General features: G+C 34.9%; 1 protein-coding gene across 1 annotated transcript; it reads left to right on the top strand.

Annotated features, from left to right (window-relative positions):
• Nucleotides 1-2,285: 2,285 nt before the first annotated feature.
• LOC117337897 (serine/threonine-protein kinase Aurora-2-like) lies at nucleotides 2,286-13,104 on the top strand. Its single transcript, XM_033899040.1, has 8 exons — nucleotides 2,286-2,347; nucleotides 4,964-5,259; nucleotides 6,126-6,237; nucleotides 7,652-7,731; nucleotides 8,337-8,475; nucleotides 9,680-9,828; nucleotides 10,763-10,994; nucleotides 12,075-13,104. Exons 2-8 carry the CDS (start codon nucleotides 5,009-5,011, stop codon nucleotides 12,165-12,167), a joined length of 1,056 nt encoding a protein of 351 aa, XP_033754931.1. The 5' UTR covers nucleotides 2,286-2,347; nucleotides 4,964-5,008; the 3' UTR covers nucleotides 12,168-13,104.
• Nucleotides 13,105-16,840: the final 3,736 nt, after the last annotated feature.

Here is a 16,840-nt window from a genome sequence, read left to right as displayed (position 1 = left end):
TCAAGATATGAGCCAAGCTAGCTGGTAACTCTGTAACTATAGACCAATTAGCCTTCCAACTGTGCCATATGCAAAATTATGCAACGAATCATCAGAGACGCTATCCTAGAACATATGGAAGCAAATAACCTTTTCAGTCCACACCAAAATGGATTCCGACAAATAAAATCGTGCACAACGCAACTTTTGAGACAATGGATGACTGGGCTAAACTGTTGGACGAAGGAAACAGCATTGACACATTAATACATGGACTTCAGCAAAGCTTTCGATAAGGTTTGTCACAGACTTCTACTCCACAAAATGGAACAATATATGGAATCACTGGGAAATTGTTAAAAGGGATTGCTGAATGCCTTACGGGTCTAACTCAACAAGTTGTCATAAATGGTGTAAAATCAGAAAGCATATCCGTCCTAAGCAGAGTCCCTCAAGGAAGTGTAATAGGGCCTTTACTCTTCCTAACTTACATAAATGATTTACCAGAACTACTGCAATGTACCACCAAGCTATTTCCCGATGACTCCAAATTATACACCAAAAACTCGACACAAGAAGAACAACTTAATCTACAGCTCAGTATAAACAATATGTGTTAATGGACAGAACATTGGTTGATGTTGAAGTTGAACGTTGAAAAATGAAAACATCTGGAGGTTGGATCTAAGCAAAAAACAATGGAATATCGAAGGGAAAGAGCAGACATGCTACAAGTTTACGAAATTCTAAATAACATGGAAAGCTTGGAAAAGGACAAACTCTTTACACTGTGTGACTACAGCGCTACTCGTGGCCACTCAAAGAAGCTATTAAAAAACATGTAAAAAGCAGAAAACTTCTGTAACAGGGTTATGTTAAATTGGAACTCGCTACCAGAATGTGTGTTTCAGCTCTGTCAGTGAATAGCTTTAATGGCAGGTTAAATGAGCACTGGCGTTAGCACCCCCTGAAATTCGAACCCTTGTTCAACTAACCTTACACACTTGGAACACCAAGAACAACAGTAATATTACAACCCAGCTCAACTCCATGTCATGGGTGTTTGTGACACAAGTATTCCACAAACTGTGCATTTGGTTATTCTATTAGTGGATTACTCGTTAACCGATGTGCGGGTTACAGTCGTTTTGTCTACCTTTTTCATTAGCTACATTAACTTGTTTGTAGGACTATTAAATATCAACATCACACTCTGAGTATATATTATGTGTTTCAGAACTTTCAAAGTGTAAATACAATTTTATGATACTAAAGTGTGTGTGCAACCGGAATGAAGTCGCAAAAGATGATTTCTCATTTATGGGAAAACGCCACCATACATCACAGAGAAGTCACCCAAGACTTAGATTGAAGTCATCCAGTGATTCCAGTGATGTATTTCAATTAAGACACATCGATCTCTATTTATGGACATGCATATGTATATGTCCCTGCTCATTTTGAAATAATATAGAGATGTCTGTTTCTAAAATGGTATTTGAATTATGGATGAAGGGTAAAACCCCAAACGACTAGACATATTTTTTTTAAATACAACTACCTATGATTTAAATACAGATAAATGTAGAGATACTTGCATTTAAAAAGATATATGCATTTGAATGATAAATATTTGCTTTATTTTAAATAAATCGATATCTCTATTTCAAATTAATATAAAAACGTATCTGAAATTATTAGACCAGTAGTAAAAAAGTTACTTTAGTAGCAGAGACCTATAATAGATAGTTATATGTGTCTCTGCTTGTAACGACACGTGTGTCTCTGCACGAACAATTATATACCCTACGACGTATATTTAGTATAGAACATACTTTATACATCGTTGGGTATTTATATTAAATTGTTCGTGTTTGGGGATTTTTTTTCAATTGTCGAACAAAATCCCACTACGAATACCGTTAATTATACAGTTAAAAATATATATCTATAAGTCCATGACTGTACAACTGGTGTCTGAATAGCAATCAAATTAGAATAATATTTCATCAACAAAGATATGTGTGTCGCCGAGCACCTGTTCCGGATATAAATTAACCGTCTTCGGATTCCGGAAATAGGTAATTAGCCTATTTTTAAGTTTTTCTTTTTATTAAGAAGCGAATCTAATGCTCATATTTGATTTTTAAGAATATATTTGCTATCGAAAATGTAAATAATATAACATAAACAGCAATAAAAAAATAATAAAATGAAATTGGCGAAACGAAAGTAGTTCTGCAGCATACGGAAATAAGTGAATTCAGCCAATCAAATTGTCCGACACGAACTTCAAACACAACACCATCTATCAATTGGAGAACGTTGTTGCGGCTCATGTTGGTGCGGAATCTTGAGGTTGGAATAGGTACAGTATGGCAGAAGAAGGGGATTTGTAGGATTTATATGTTTTAGTCATGCTTTTTTTCGTTTTAATGCCTTAAAGCCTAAAGGAATTGTAATTATCAGATGATATAGTCCTGAATCGTTCGTTTTCACGAGTCACAGATAGGCTACATGTGAAGTCTACTGTAGATAGGCCTGTATATAAAATTCCGTGGTAACGTTAGCATAATCTACTGGACAGATATTAAGTTAACTATATGTGCTGAAATATACTATGCTAAAATATTAGTCCATAACGACATTGAAAACATAAACAGATAATCGAATCACCGATAAAGTAAAATGGACAATATTTGAAGTTGTACAAATTAAACAAAGTCGTTATTAGGTGGTGCTGTACATGTACTGTGCAGAATATATACTTAAATTTCATCGATTGGCTTTTAAAAGTCGTGAAGATGATTTACTTTCCTCCCTCTGGTTCCAACACTGCTATATACCAGATACAAGTATGTATACCTATACATGTTACCTCCGTAACTTTCCCCCAGATACACTTTAATGACTCAAGACTCCCCATCCCTCGCTCATCGCCCCTCACCAATGTGTAAGCACCCAACCTGACTCGGATTCCCCAGAGTTGTCCAACATGAAGCATTATAAAAGGGGTAACTGGCATGAAGAGGGGGGATGCAAAGACCAGATCTAGATCTTAATAAAAAGAAAACCAGAAAAACACAAGATACATTATATGGTATATAATTTACTAGGAGATTAATAGTTCAGGCACCAACCCTAATTAGCTGTTTGAAATCTTATCTTATAACAGCCATTGGTGTACTTTTCCTTCTAAATTTTTACCCACAATTCTGTCCTTCTGAAATTATTTACTTTGACTCTTTACTTTCCTGCAAATCAGCTATTTCTGAAAATCAGTATTGAATTATGTTCCTCATCTTTCTTAGCAGTACATCCACACATGATACATACATATTATATGATCTTCTCAATGTTTGATAGGTCAACATCATCAACCATTAAAAGTTGAATAATAATGCCAAATATTGATTGATGCCAAAAGTAGAAAGTCCATTTTAACTCAAGTAAATTCCTTAACTTCGAAATGTTCATAGGAAAGCATTATATGGTTTAAGACAAAAAAAAATTAGTTAAGGGACTTTCCTTCATTATATAAGTTAAGGAATATTGATGAAGCTAGGTCCAGGTGAGGTTTCACACTAACAAGGCCAAAGTTGCTGTTGCTGTCTAGGGTTAACGTTGCTCTTAATATATTAGTTACTACTGTACATGTGCATTCTGACTTAACATGTACTTACAAATTCTTCTTCTGAGATTGAGGTCTGCTTATAATGCCTTGCTTGTTTGCTGTGGTTTCCATGTGTTGTCTGTAAGTCACTGGACAGCTCTGACATATATGACTCCTAGATATAAAACTTTGGTGTCTTCTAGATCTATTGTCATAGAATTTAATGACTAGGAAACTGGCAATGTGTAACAACTCAGCAATAATCTAGTTCTATTGATCATGAGAAGTAGATAATTTGAAGGTATAACAATTAAACTGTCCACATGTATCTTGTACAATCAGTTTATTTCATATCATATGGGGAAGTACAATTCAGAGATTTCCCAGCTTAATCTGACATGACATACCTGTAAGTTTTTAAGATAGTGTGGACTACATTGTCTCTCCTGTCCATCTCAATTAGCTTGAAATAATAAGCATATGGTATACAGATTACTATATTTATCTTGAAATAAGCAAAGGGAGCAAGAGCTTTTTCTAAAGGCTTTCTGTGGCCGTTAATGGGCCCCACTCCCCATTGGAATTATTTCATTTTAAAGCCAAATTCCCCTTTGCAGTTTACTCCTGAAAAAAATCTTTCCCAATTTTCTTCCCGAAATGAGACAAAAAGGACCCTTCCCAAACCAGTGAGAAAAAGCCCTGGGAACATTATCTAAACTCATTACCAGAGGATAGGCAGCAAAAATCTATCCAATAGCATTTTCAATAAGCTGCAGACATCGGCATGGATGGGTTTATGAATGCCATATAATGTTGGGTTTATAAATGTTACTTGGCAAATGGCTTCTTAGAAGGAAATCTGACATATTTAGGGGAAAAAAATAACCTTGACACAATTTGAAGGATATAGGGGTCATATGTTAAAAGTTTAATGGCAGCCTCCATCTGGAGAACTGAAATTCCTTGAGTCTTATATAGACACTGACCAAACTTGTGACAAGAAATAACCTTGACTTATATTCAGTATACTATAGATGTGACTATGTGATAAATTTGACTTTATTCTTATTAATAAGTTGATTACTGAAGGGAAAAAAATCAAATCGGTGGCACATCCACTAAAATATATCAGTGTCATTTGGAGCAAGTATTTCACAAGTACTCCAAAATATTGTCATCTTATTATATATTTTCAGTATTTTATATTGGTGTAGCACTGATGATTGCATGAGGCCAGATTGACATAAAATAAGCACCAGAATAATTCAGACTTCCATAGTATTTTCCTCTTTTTCTTTGAAGTGTTGATAATATTTTTTGCCTTAGACTGTTTGATACATATAGTTTTACCTAAAAAAAATTTCATTCAAGGTGTCAAATAAGCAGAAAGTACACACTACTAAAGGTCTTTGAAAGATGACTGCCGAGCCTGGACGGGTGCTGAAGCCTGTCAATGCCACTAAAGGGAATTCACATCTTACTACGGCAGTCAAACCCAGGATAGTTGGAGTACAAGCCAAGGAAAAGATCTCCAACCCAACAGAACCAGGACGTGTGCTGAAGACTCCTAAGACTGATGGAGGTCCTGACCCCGCCCCTAAAGCCAAGTCTAGTGCAGAGAAAGATGTGAAAGAGCAAATCCCAACCAAAGAACCAATATGTACAGGGTACGTCAAATTTCCTTATATGGCAACACCAAATTCAAATCCTGCTAAAGTTTATAGAAACTACCACGTACAGTACCACTTAAGGCTTATTTATTTATTCAGACATTTTGTATTTTGTTTCATTTGTAAAGATTGATAAGATATAATGATTCATAGTACAAGTAGTGTACCCAGAATCAAATAAAAACTGTCCTCTCTGTTGAAATTCTACTTTAAAAATAATGCTGTGTGGAAATAAACACATTTTCTATTGCTTTATTAGACAGTAATTATGTCCATTTAAAGAAATAATTCATGTTTTTTATCATAGTTTGAATTTCTTAACAGGAATATTATTCTGTTAAAACAGCTGAAATGAAAAGACCTAAAGTTTCAAAATTAGATGAAATATAACAAACAAATACTGTATGTTATTGTTGTGGATGCTATATGCTTTATAACATTTTGGCTTACGATATGTAAATCTTTTTTTTATCAGAATATTTTAATCAGAAAAAAAACAATAATTTTTTCCACGTCTTCATTTCATTTTTCTAGTTATTTTTTTTTTCCATTGTGGATTAGACATTAAAATTTGGGATGGGCTTATTCCCGAAGATATGTGATAGGTCTATGTAGAGAAAATGTGAAAAATGGGTGTGTGGGCTTATACCTGATATATATTTGACTCCCTTTTCACTGGCTGTGACCGATAATTTTGAATTCATTATTACATATCTAATAATTGTAATAACAATATTACAATGATTATGTTCCCAGTTCAAGACTTTTGTTGTTCTGACATTTTATGTTGAGTTCTTGTGTTTAATTCTTTACAAACTGAAACAAATTTTGGCAGCATTATATGTTATCTGGTTTCCTTGCAGACAAAGATGGTCATTGCAGGATTTTGATATAGGGAGACCTTTAGGTAAAGGAAAGTTCGGGAATGTGTACCTGGCCAGAGAGAAATCCACCAAATATGTTGTTGCTCTGAAGGTAAGGACTGAAGTTGAGGTTGATAGATAATATACTGATTACCGTAAAATAGTACACATTTTTATTTTAATGACAAGTGAAAAAATCCACAGCCACTATAAGCAGGAACAAGGTTTTGTCAGTCAGATGCATTGATGTTGTGAATGTGATTCGAGATTTGTAATCGTCGTTTCCTTTGACAGAAGGATAATTATGTAATACTTGTTTATATAAAGCATTTAGTAATTAATCTTAAACAGATAATCAAGGAAATAGATAGCTATTTTGATGTTTAATTCCTTGAAATTGTAGATCTATTTATCAGCAATTACAAGGATTTATCTTTGTTGGGCCATGTGTGTTCTGCACACGTATGATCTCACTTGAACAAATTGTGGTATACAGGTGCAATATGATGTATATTACTATAATTGCCCAATCAACATCAAACAAAACTTGAAATGACATACCAGTACTTCATAATTCTAAATACTGTATATCACTTTATCAGTCGAGAACTTTGCCAGTAACTGATAGCTGTAAACTAAATTTCATCAAGCTGAGTCAGCAGGTAACTGATATAAGTTTGATATAAATACTTCTGGAAATAAACTTATCTTCGTGTGTCCTGTATATCTAAATTAAGCATGTTTGTGATGACTAGATTGTAACAAGATAATGGTAATACATGAACATGAAACACACCAGGGTCTGTCAGAGCTTTTTCTCACTGGTTTGGGAAGGGACCTTTATGTTTCATTTTGGGAAGAAAATCGGTGAATTGGGAACAATTTTTTTCAGAAGTAAACTGCAAATTTTTGGAATTTGGCTTAAATATGAAATAATTTCAATTGGGAATGGGGCCCATTAATGGCCCCCAAAAGCCCCCATAAAAAGCCCTGTCTGTACCTCTGTATGCTACTATTGTAACCAAAATTGCTTTTCAAAGGGAAGGGTTAAGCACAAGAATGTAAATTAATACTAACAAGAGCCTTTTTGTTTATGAAGACAAACTAGTTTGTCTCTTTTGTCATGTATCACTACTTAACAGGCCTGCAGATGTTAAAACAGGTCTTAAAGCCTTTGCTGAGCACTTAGATAAGGCCTGCTAGAAAGTTAGACAAAACATCTCGATCAGTCCAAATTAAAAAAAAATCAACAACTCTGGTCCAACAAGTTCGACTAATATTTGAAAAAAATTTCCCAAGTACTTGACATGATTTTGGAGATTATACACCTGTATTCTAAAGGAAACTCTCCAGTCAGGTCAGGAAAAAGTGATAAGACAGATCATCACAGTGACACATGTCTGAAATGAAAAATTGTCATTAAAATATAGTTGTTTCGACTGTGCTTCAACATTATACATACACGTTAAAATTGATTTATAGATGAAAACAAGATTCTGAGAAATACTGTTTTTTTATTGTTCCAGGTTCTATTTAAGTCACAATTACAAAAAGCTGGTGTAGAACATCAACTTCGGCGTGAGGTGGAAATACAATCCCATCTAAGGTAAACACAGTATACACATTTCATGTATAACTCTCAAATGTTCCACTTGCGTTGTGCCCTTCCTTGTCTTGTCCTTGTTCTGTTTCCTAAATTGCTTGACAATGAAACTTCATAATTGGGACATGAGTTTACTTAGATAATGTGGTGTGTCATGTATAAAAACTAGGTCACTCTGACCTACATTTTGACCGTTTGGAGGTCATGGGGTATGGATGGGGGACTTTGATTTTCTAAATTGTCTTGTTTTTTTGTTTTTTATTTTTAGTCTTTTCTTTTTATTTCAAGCACTAAATATTAAATATCAGATTCCTATGAAATTTCAATACCTGTAGTAGGGGTGACTTCCTACATGGTGAGAAGTTGTATAATCTCAGTACCACAGTAAATGTACAAAAAAAATCTGTTTAGCAATCTGTCATTATCATTTAATATACTGGGCGTACTATACTGTATATTGTGACCCATTATCATCAAAAGTCTATATATACATATTATACTGTATATTGTGACCCATTATCATCAGATGTCTATATATACATACTATACTGTATATTGTGACCCATTATCATCAGATGTCTATATATACATGACTTGTGTTGTTGTAGACACCCTCACATCCTGCGCTTGTTTGGATATTTCCATGACAAAACCAGAGTCTATCTCATTTTGGAGTATGCACCAAAGGGTGAACTTTACAAGGAGCTGACAAAAAACACAAGATTTGATGAGAAGCGAGCAGTGACGGTAAGTTTTACTTAAACATAATATTATATTTGAAATAGAATACAAAAATGTAGTAAAAATGGATTCTCAACATCCATATGAACAAGACATGTTTTAACCTCTTGATTGTCCTCAGGACATCATTTTCAGATTCATGGGCCTGAAGTAAAAAAAATGTTAAAAGATTCTGCAATGTCCAATATATATATATTGAGTGAAGTTTTAGTTTTTAGCTCACCTGGTCCAAAGGACCAAGCTTAAGGTGAGCTTATGTCATACCGTGGCGTCTGTCGTCTGTCCGTCAACAATTGGCTTCTTCATAACCACATTTCAGAATTTGACCAAATTTGGTCAAAAGCATCCCTATGGGGTGGGGACTCAAAATCGTACAAATGGTGGGGCTGACCCCCCGGGGGTCTTAGGGGCGGGGCCAAAAGGGGTCACTTTGGCTAAATTGATATAAACGACTTCTCCTCTGAACCCAAGAAATGAATATTGCTCATATTTGACTGTGGGCTAACTCCCCTGGGGGCTGAGGAGCGGAACCAAAAAGGGGTCAATTTGGCTAAATTGATATAAACAACTTCTTCTCTGAAACTAAGCAATGGATATCGCTCATATTTGCTTGGTAGCGTCCCCTTGGGGTAGGGATTCAAAATTGTACGAATGACGGGGCTGACCCCTGGGGGTTGGAGGGGCGGGGTCAATTTGGCAAAATTGATATAAACAACTTCGCCTCTGAACCCAAACAATGGATATTGCTCATATTTGCCTGATAAAGTACCCTTTGGGGTTGGGATTCAAAATTGTACAAGTGACAGGGCTGACCCCCTGTGGGCTGAGTGGCAGGGCCAAAAGGGGTCAATTTGGCTAAATTGACATTTTTAGAATTACAATAAAACCAATGTACATGTACCCATATAAAATGCTTATGATATAATGACATAGCAATACCAGCGACAAATATACTTAAGCATCATTCTTGTTTCATATCTCATGAAACCAGGTGAGTGATACAGGCCCTCTGGGCATCTTGTAAATTTAACAGGAGTATAATGGTATAACATTGTAGTCCATCTGTCCACCTGGCATGAACTTTTGTATATCTGTAGATCTCTCGAATTTTTTTCTTTTGGAAGAATATTTTAAAGTTTTATTGCAAAGTGACCCTAAATACAGAAATGTTTGTTTTTGTTTCTTACATAAGTTTGTATAAATATTACAGTACATCAACCAGTTAGCCAGTGCCCTGCTGTACTGTCACAGTAAAAAGGTCATCCACAGGGACATCAAACCTGAGAATCTCCTCCTGGGCAACACAGGAGACCTCAAAATTGCCGACTTTGGCTGGTCAGTTCATGCTCCCTCGTCTAGGTAAGGAAAAAATTTACAATTACATTTCATTTTCAGCCTAAACCCCTTCACACAATTAACAATGGACAGCTCAAACGTCTTAAATTCATTTAGCACAGTGAAAAAATACCTGGTATACTCACTCATCTTCATCAAATAAAAGACTAGTGATTGGCCGATGATCAAATATTATCTGAAAAAACACAAATAATTTATGCCTAAATTAATTGAAAAACAATTTAATAAGGTTTATTATGGATCCAAGGCCTTTTATTATCTCAAGACCCACAGTTTACAGATACAAGTAATACATGTATACATATGCTTTGATAAAATCACTTGGGATGAAGTGGTTTGTTTGGATGAAGGGCTACTGAGTTTGCTCAAATAAATGACCTTGACCTGTTAAAATCTTTTTATTATTTCTTCTCAATAACGAAGTGGCACAGGGATCAAATATGCTAAAATCTTTGAATGACTTCTCAATTTAACTAAGATGCCTAGAAACTTCATATTGGGCCTGTAGCATGCTGGGATGAAGGGCTACCACATTTGTTCAAATGAACGACCTTCACCTGTTTTTAAGGTCGAAAGGGTCAAATATTTTTATCCTTAATAACCAAAAGACCCAGAGACCTGATGTTAGGCCAGAAGTCTGCTTGAAGGGATGAAGGGCTACACAATTTGTATATATATGTAACCTGACTTTCATATTTGAATAAAGTGGTAAATCAGCTTAACATCCGCATTAATCACCTGAATCAACTTCAATGTTGCAGAAGAAGCAGAAAAGTGATACAGGCCCATTGGATCTCTTGTTATAAAATTGGTTTAAATACCAATTTTTACTTGACTCTAGGTGTTGTTGACTTTTGTTTACCAATATAAATTCATAAAAACTTGGTTTACTGGCCCTGACAATTTGTGTAACTCTAATTTAATTGAATTTTTACAGGAGAACCACATTATGTGGAACCTTGGATTACCTACCTCCAGAAATGATTGAGGGAAATTTTCATGATGAGAAGGTGGACTTGTGGAGTTTGGGCGTGCTATGTTATGAGTTTCTTGTAGGAAAGCCACCATTTGAGGCAGCTAGCCATGAGGAAACTTACAGACGGATAACAAGAGTGGATCTTCGTTTCCCATCCTATGTTTCAGAATCTGCTAAGAGTCTTATCAGCATGGTATGGTCTTGGACACAGATTCTGTGTACAATTTTTACATTGACATAACAAAGTGTCCATTGTGTGAAAGTCAATATTAGCTTTAATTTAAAAACAACTCTTGAAGTAGGGCATCGTATAATCTTCTTTCCACTTGCATTGCTTAATGAAAGAAAAATGTGGGGGAAAAGTTGTACCAGATTTAGATATACAAGTGTAGCAGAAATTTTACTTTATAAGATGGTACATTATCAACAGAAATCATGCTACTTTAAGGTGGTACATTATGAACAGAAATACTTTAAGATGGTACCTTGTCATTAGACATTTTACTTGACATGGTACATTATCAACAGAAATTTTACTTGACATGGTACATTATCAACAGATATTTTACTTGACATGGTACATTATCAACAGAAATTTTACTTGACATGGTACATTATCAACAGATATTTTACTTGACATGGTACATTATCAACAGAAATTTTACTTGACATGGTACATTATCAACAGAAATTTTACTTGACATGGTACATTATCAACAGAAATTTTACTTGACATGGTACATTATCAACAGAAATTTTACTTGACATGATACATTATCAACAGAAATTTTACCTGACATGGTACATTATCAACAGAAATTTTACTTGACATGGTACATTATCAACAGAAATTTTACTTTAAGATGGTACATTATCAACAGAAATTTTACTTGACACGGTACATTATCAACAGACATTTTACTTGACACGGTACATTATCAACAGAAATTTTACTTGACATGGTACATTATCAACAGAAATTCTTCCACAAACAGTGTATACAGTGCTTCTCACGAAATTGCATAAAATGGAATCCACAGTATTGAAATTTATCTAAATCACACCAAAAATGAAGGGAAAAAAATTCCAGCATCCTATTAATTATTGATTATAAGAATGAAAGTGGAATATAAAATACAGTCGATCAAGTGGAAAATGATAGATTTTTTTTTCTGGATGCATTTCAATCAGTTCTTATACTGTTTGTCAGAGATGTAGCAACTTAAAAGCAAGGAAAGATTTTAATTCTCATAATTGTTTGCTGTGCTTTCAGTTGCTGAGACATGACCCAAATCAGCGAATACCCCTCGACAAAGTACTAGAACACCCGTGGATCAAAGACAATGTAAATCCTGTTACGTCATAGAATATTGTTTTCTGTGTGAAGCACTTTTGTGATCGTCTGGACCCTGTGTCTGTATTTTCAGGATTGGATTGGAAACATGGAAGTCCAGTTAAACTTTCAATGGATACAATATTTGGAAAAAATATGACTATATTTGGAAAAACCTACCGTTTAATTGGTGCTGTATCAGTGTGAGATGCGGAGGAGTTGTTTAATACTATTTTGTGATTATTTATTGACCTGAGAAGAAGACTTTCACCAGACAGTCATACATAAATATTTCTGTGTGGAAAAAAGTTCTGACTGGATATAAACACCAAGTCAGAGAATTTTCAGTTTTGTTTTGTTCAATGTGTGTGTACTGGTAATACCTCTAATGGTAGTAATAATCTACTGCTGGATGTCATTCCTGGTGTGGCATGAGCGTTACTTGTCAAACAGGGTCCTGTTCATTTGTACAGACAAACCGGATTGTCATATTTTTTAATGTGACATATCCAGCATAAATCTTGACTGATCTCCAGATGTTGATACAAGACTTAAAGTCTTTATAAAAGTCTTAACCGGAAAGTGACATAAAACCATTAGGCCATCCTTATTTCTTAAACTAACAACTCTGGTAAAAAATGATCTGACAAACTGTTTGGACAGAAAAAAAAGGAAAAACAGCCCTGAACACACTGTTTGACAGTTGTATTTGATAAATGTAAATATTTTGACAAGATGGTATACATTTTCATCGCATGTTTGACATGTAATTCAGTGAATACTCTGTTATATATATTTTTTCAAATGAATTCAATTATTATGATGTATTGAATGTCATGCAAAATGTGAAAAATAAATCACAGATCACATTCTGTATGGTGCCACAGTGGAAAGATTTTTAATCTTATGTTTTTCATTTTATTATTGACAAGACCTTGCTGATCATGTATATTAAAATGTGTCTTACCAATGACATAGTACAGTCGTTTTTTTCTGGTAGATATCTAGGGTTTGATACAAGGGGATTGTAATACATGTACGCCAAATAGCAATCTGATTAAAATTAGCATTGTAATTTCCACTCCTCTACATTACTCTACGATTCACTGCAATATTGAAGTGTATCATAGGGTATTGTAGAGGAGCAGAAATTACAAGTCTAATTTTAATTAGATTGGCCAAATAGCTAACTGCAAAATAATTAACATTATAACCAATAACTCTAACATGATGTTCGATTCCAGGGCCTGTTTGCTTATTCAGACAAACCAGTTCGTCAGATTTCAAGCTTAAAACTTCTGGACCTACAGATATTTATATACAGGCCTTGGAAGTCTTTGTCCAATTTCATCCAAAAGCAACATCAAATCATATATCATAAACATACAACTCTGATTCAGCTGTTTGTACTGCAGTAAATGATAACAGCCCTGGAAGTCTCTTCCATCAATCACGACATCTCGCGGGGGAAATATCCGGCAATCCTTGGAAATCTTCCTAGGATTACCAGAAATTTCCATGAGATGTTGTGATTGTCTTCTAGCTTTGATACAGTTATCTCCCCTGATTACATTTCTAGAAATATTGGGTTAAAATGCTGTAGAAAGAAAAAGGAGACTACAGATTATCGTTATAATGATGAATGTCTCCAAACCATGTGCAATGTTATGTATTGAATGTGACAATGGAAGAGGGTGTGATTGTGAGGTTTGCTATAAATAATAAGATTTTTAGCCGTAATATATGGAGTGAGTTCATTTCTATAGTTAATTGTAAAAATGTGCTGTCTTTACAAGTAACAATTTAAAAGTTAACAGGGAAAGACCCTGGAATAATTTCTGTAGTTGAGATTGCTATTATCAGAAGTGATGATGACAGAGATGTCTGTGTGATAAAATCTTATGCTGATAGATTTCATGACATTTTGAAATGCACATTGGTTTTCTTATGATTATCGTAATATATACGTTTCACACCAATGTGAGATTTTTATTGATTTTCATTTTAATGTGTATGCTTAGAAATCGTACCCATGAAATACATATGTATGGTATTATAACAGGATACACTTCAATAGTTGCTAAATACATATACATATTTTATGATGTAAAATGATAATAAAAATAAAACATTACTATTGTTTTATTACATTTTTTGCTCATATGGCACAAAGTGTCGGTGAGCTTATGGCGTAATAGTACTAAATAGCATTCTCCATCAAATTTTCACTTCTAGAAAACTATAATCCCCAGGACCCCCCCCCCCCCCCCCAATCTGGATCCGCTAGTGCCTGGGGTCGAGTACATTACAATTTTCTCAATTGAGCGACCTTGACCTATTATCACAGGAATAAAATATGTTAAAACTTCAAGAATCCTCTAAAATTCCAAAAGATCCAGAGACTTGATATTTTGCCAGCAGGTACTTAAATTTGCCTCATTTAGTTGACCTAGACCTAGTTTCAGGGTAACAGTCAAATATGTAAAGAAATATTTTTCGTTAATCTTCTATTCTAGTTTGTATATGACCTGGAGATCAGATATGGAGTGATGTGAAGTTCCCTCATACCAATGACCTTGACCTATTATCTAGGTCACTGGGTCAAATATGTCAATAAGTTCAAAAATCTTCCTTTCCTGCTATAATTGTCTTGACCTATTTTCAGCCAGCAGGTGCCTGGGATTAAGTGTTATAAAAATTTTCTTTACCTAATTTCAAGGAAACCAGGATCAAATATGTAAAGAAAAAAAAAAAGAAAACTTAAAATCTTATCAAGTTCCAAAAGACCCAGAGGTCTCGCATTTCATTTCACTGGGTCTCTAGGTCAGAATACTATAAAGTTTCCTCATTTAGTTGACCTTGACGCAATGAAGATCATTGGAACTGAATAGAGAAAAATCCTTTGAAAATCCTCTTCCCAAGATATCAGACCAAGAGGTTTGATATTTTCCCAGAAAGTTTATAGGATATGCAAGTTTATATGAAGTTACCTGATAAAAAAAGACCTTGGTCTATTTTCAAGTGGGTATCGTGAGATAGCGTTAACAACATACGGGAGGGCCGTCGCATGTCATCCAGAGCAATAAGGTAAAGTGCCTTGCCCAAGAAACACAAACCGACACAGGTAGGGAGTGACTAACCACGTGTCTCTGATCTTCACCTGGGGTTGCGTGACAGGCACTCTAACGACTGAGCTATTGCGGCCCCCTTGGATATTTCAGTGATCATCGGGCGGACCCGTCGGTCCCATACGGTTCAGAGCCATCATATATACAAATGTTGTTCCCTTTCGTACAAGATTGCTTCTGCCCAAATTCGGTCAAAATCCATTCAGTAAGTTATGAATAGTAGCGGTTTACACGATTATTTCCCCTACTAAACCCCGCCCCTCCAGTAGAGGACTAGAGCCAACGTCACCCTTTGTTCCCTTTTCCAAGGGATGTTTCTGACCAAATTTGGTCAAAATCAATTCAGACCTTTTCCACTAGGTCCCTATAGTTATGTATTTTTAATTTTGAGATTGGGCCGAAACAAATGGCAATCTTGAATTCTTGTTAAGGTTTGTTACCGCTACTTATCTTAAAATTCTGTGTTGGTCTTCCAAATACATGTAGTTCAGTTGTAGAATTCCATTGTCCATGGTTTTACTTTTTCATTTTTTTCTTACTCCGTCGACGTAAAAAATATACGAACAATACCATAAGGGAGCAAAAATGCCTTACTTGGGATGGAGCGTTCCCGAGCTAATGCAAATTCACGCTTCATCAATTAAAGTTTCTTGTAACCAGAAGCCGAATTTTCTAAATTGCTCACCGATATTCACTGCTTTGATGATTTTAGGCATTGACCCCTGTGACCTTGAATATGGGTTAAGGTCATTCCTTATCATAATAGGTTGTCGGTTGTCGGTTGTCACCCCAGGAACCAACCGGCCAAGTATCTTTGTTATAGGCCTTTTTGGCTAATCAGATGTTGTTTAAGTAAAAGATTGACGCTGGATGACAGACACCGCACCATGACTTAAACTAATTTTCCCATGGACATGCGAGACAAACAAATGACTATAAATGTATGCGTTAATAGCATTAAACCATAAAACGTCTGGAGGTTAAATCAGCATTTAGTACGTATAATTAATAATATGATTATAATCAATCGAATCTTATGTTCATCATTATGAGAAAAATTGCAATGATATATACTTTCAGATCATGTCTGCACCTTGTAAATAATTCTAGAAAACGGGAAATATAGATTAGACTACGTTGAAAACGGTCATAATTTTGAGAAAAATTAAATGGATCCTGTTCATACTATTGTTTATGAGAATAAACAATGGACATTGTCATAGTGTTGATACAAGTTTTGCTGCCATGTGATTTATACGTTTCTGTGATTTACGTTCAGGAGAGAATATTACAGGCGGACGGTAAAACTTGTCCTCTTCTTCTGGAAAAACACTCATAAAGAATATGGGGATTTTGCATGGAACGACTCTTTTTTTTTAAAATTGGCGTTGTGCAAATATTTAGATTGCAATCAAAAAACAAATTTAGTAAACGCGTGAATATTTTTCCAATTTGGAAACTGCACCAGTTGGCGAGGCAATTAAAATGTGTTATTCCTGAAATCGAAGAAGAAAAATGCGTACATCTTTTCATAATATGTTTGTTTTAACGTTATAGGATTGCAGTGCAGTCTGATTT

The sequence above is a fragment of the Pecten maximus genome, chromosome 11, assembly GCF_902652985.1.
Source record: "Pecten maximus chromosome 11, xPecMax1.1, whole genome shotgun sequence".
Lineage (NCBI taxonomy): Eukaryota > Metazoa > Mollusca > Bivalvia > Pectinida > Pectinidae > Pecten > Pecten maximus.
Note: the sequence above shows the minus strand (reverse complement) of the source record. Positions and strands in the feature narration are given on the sequence as shown.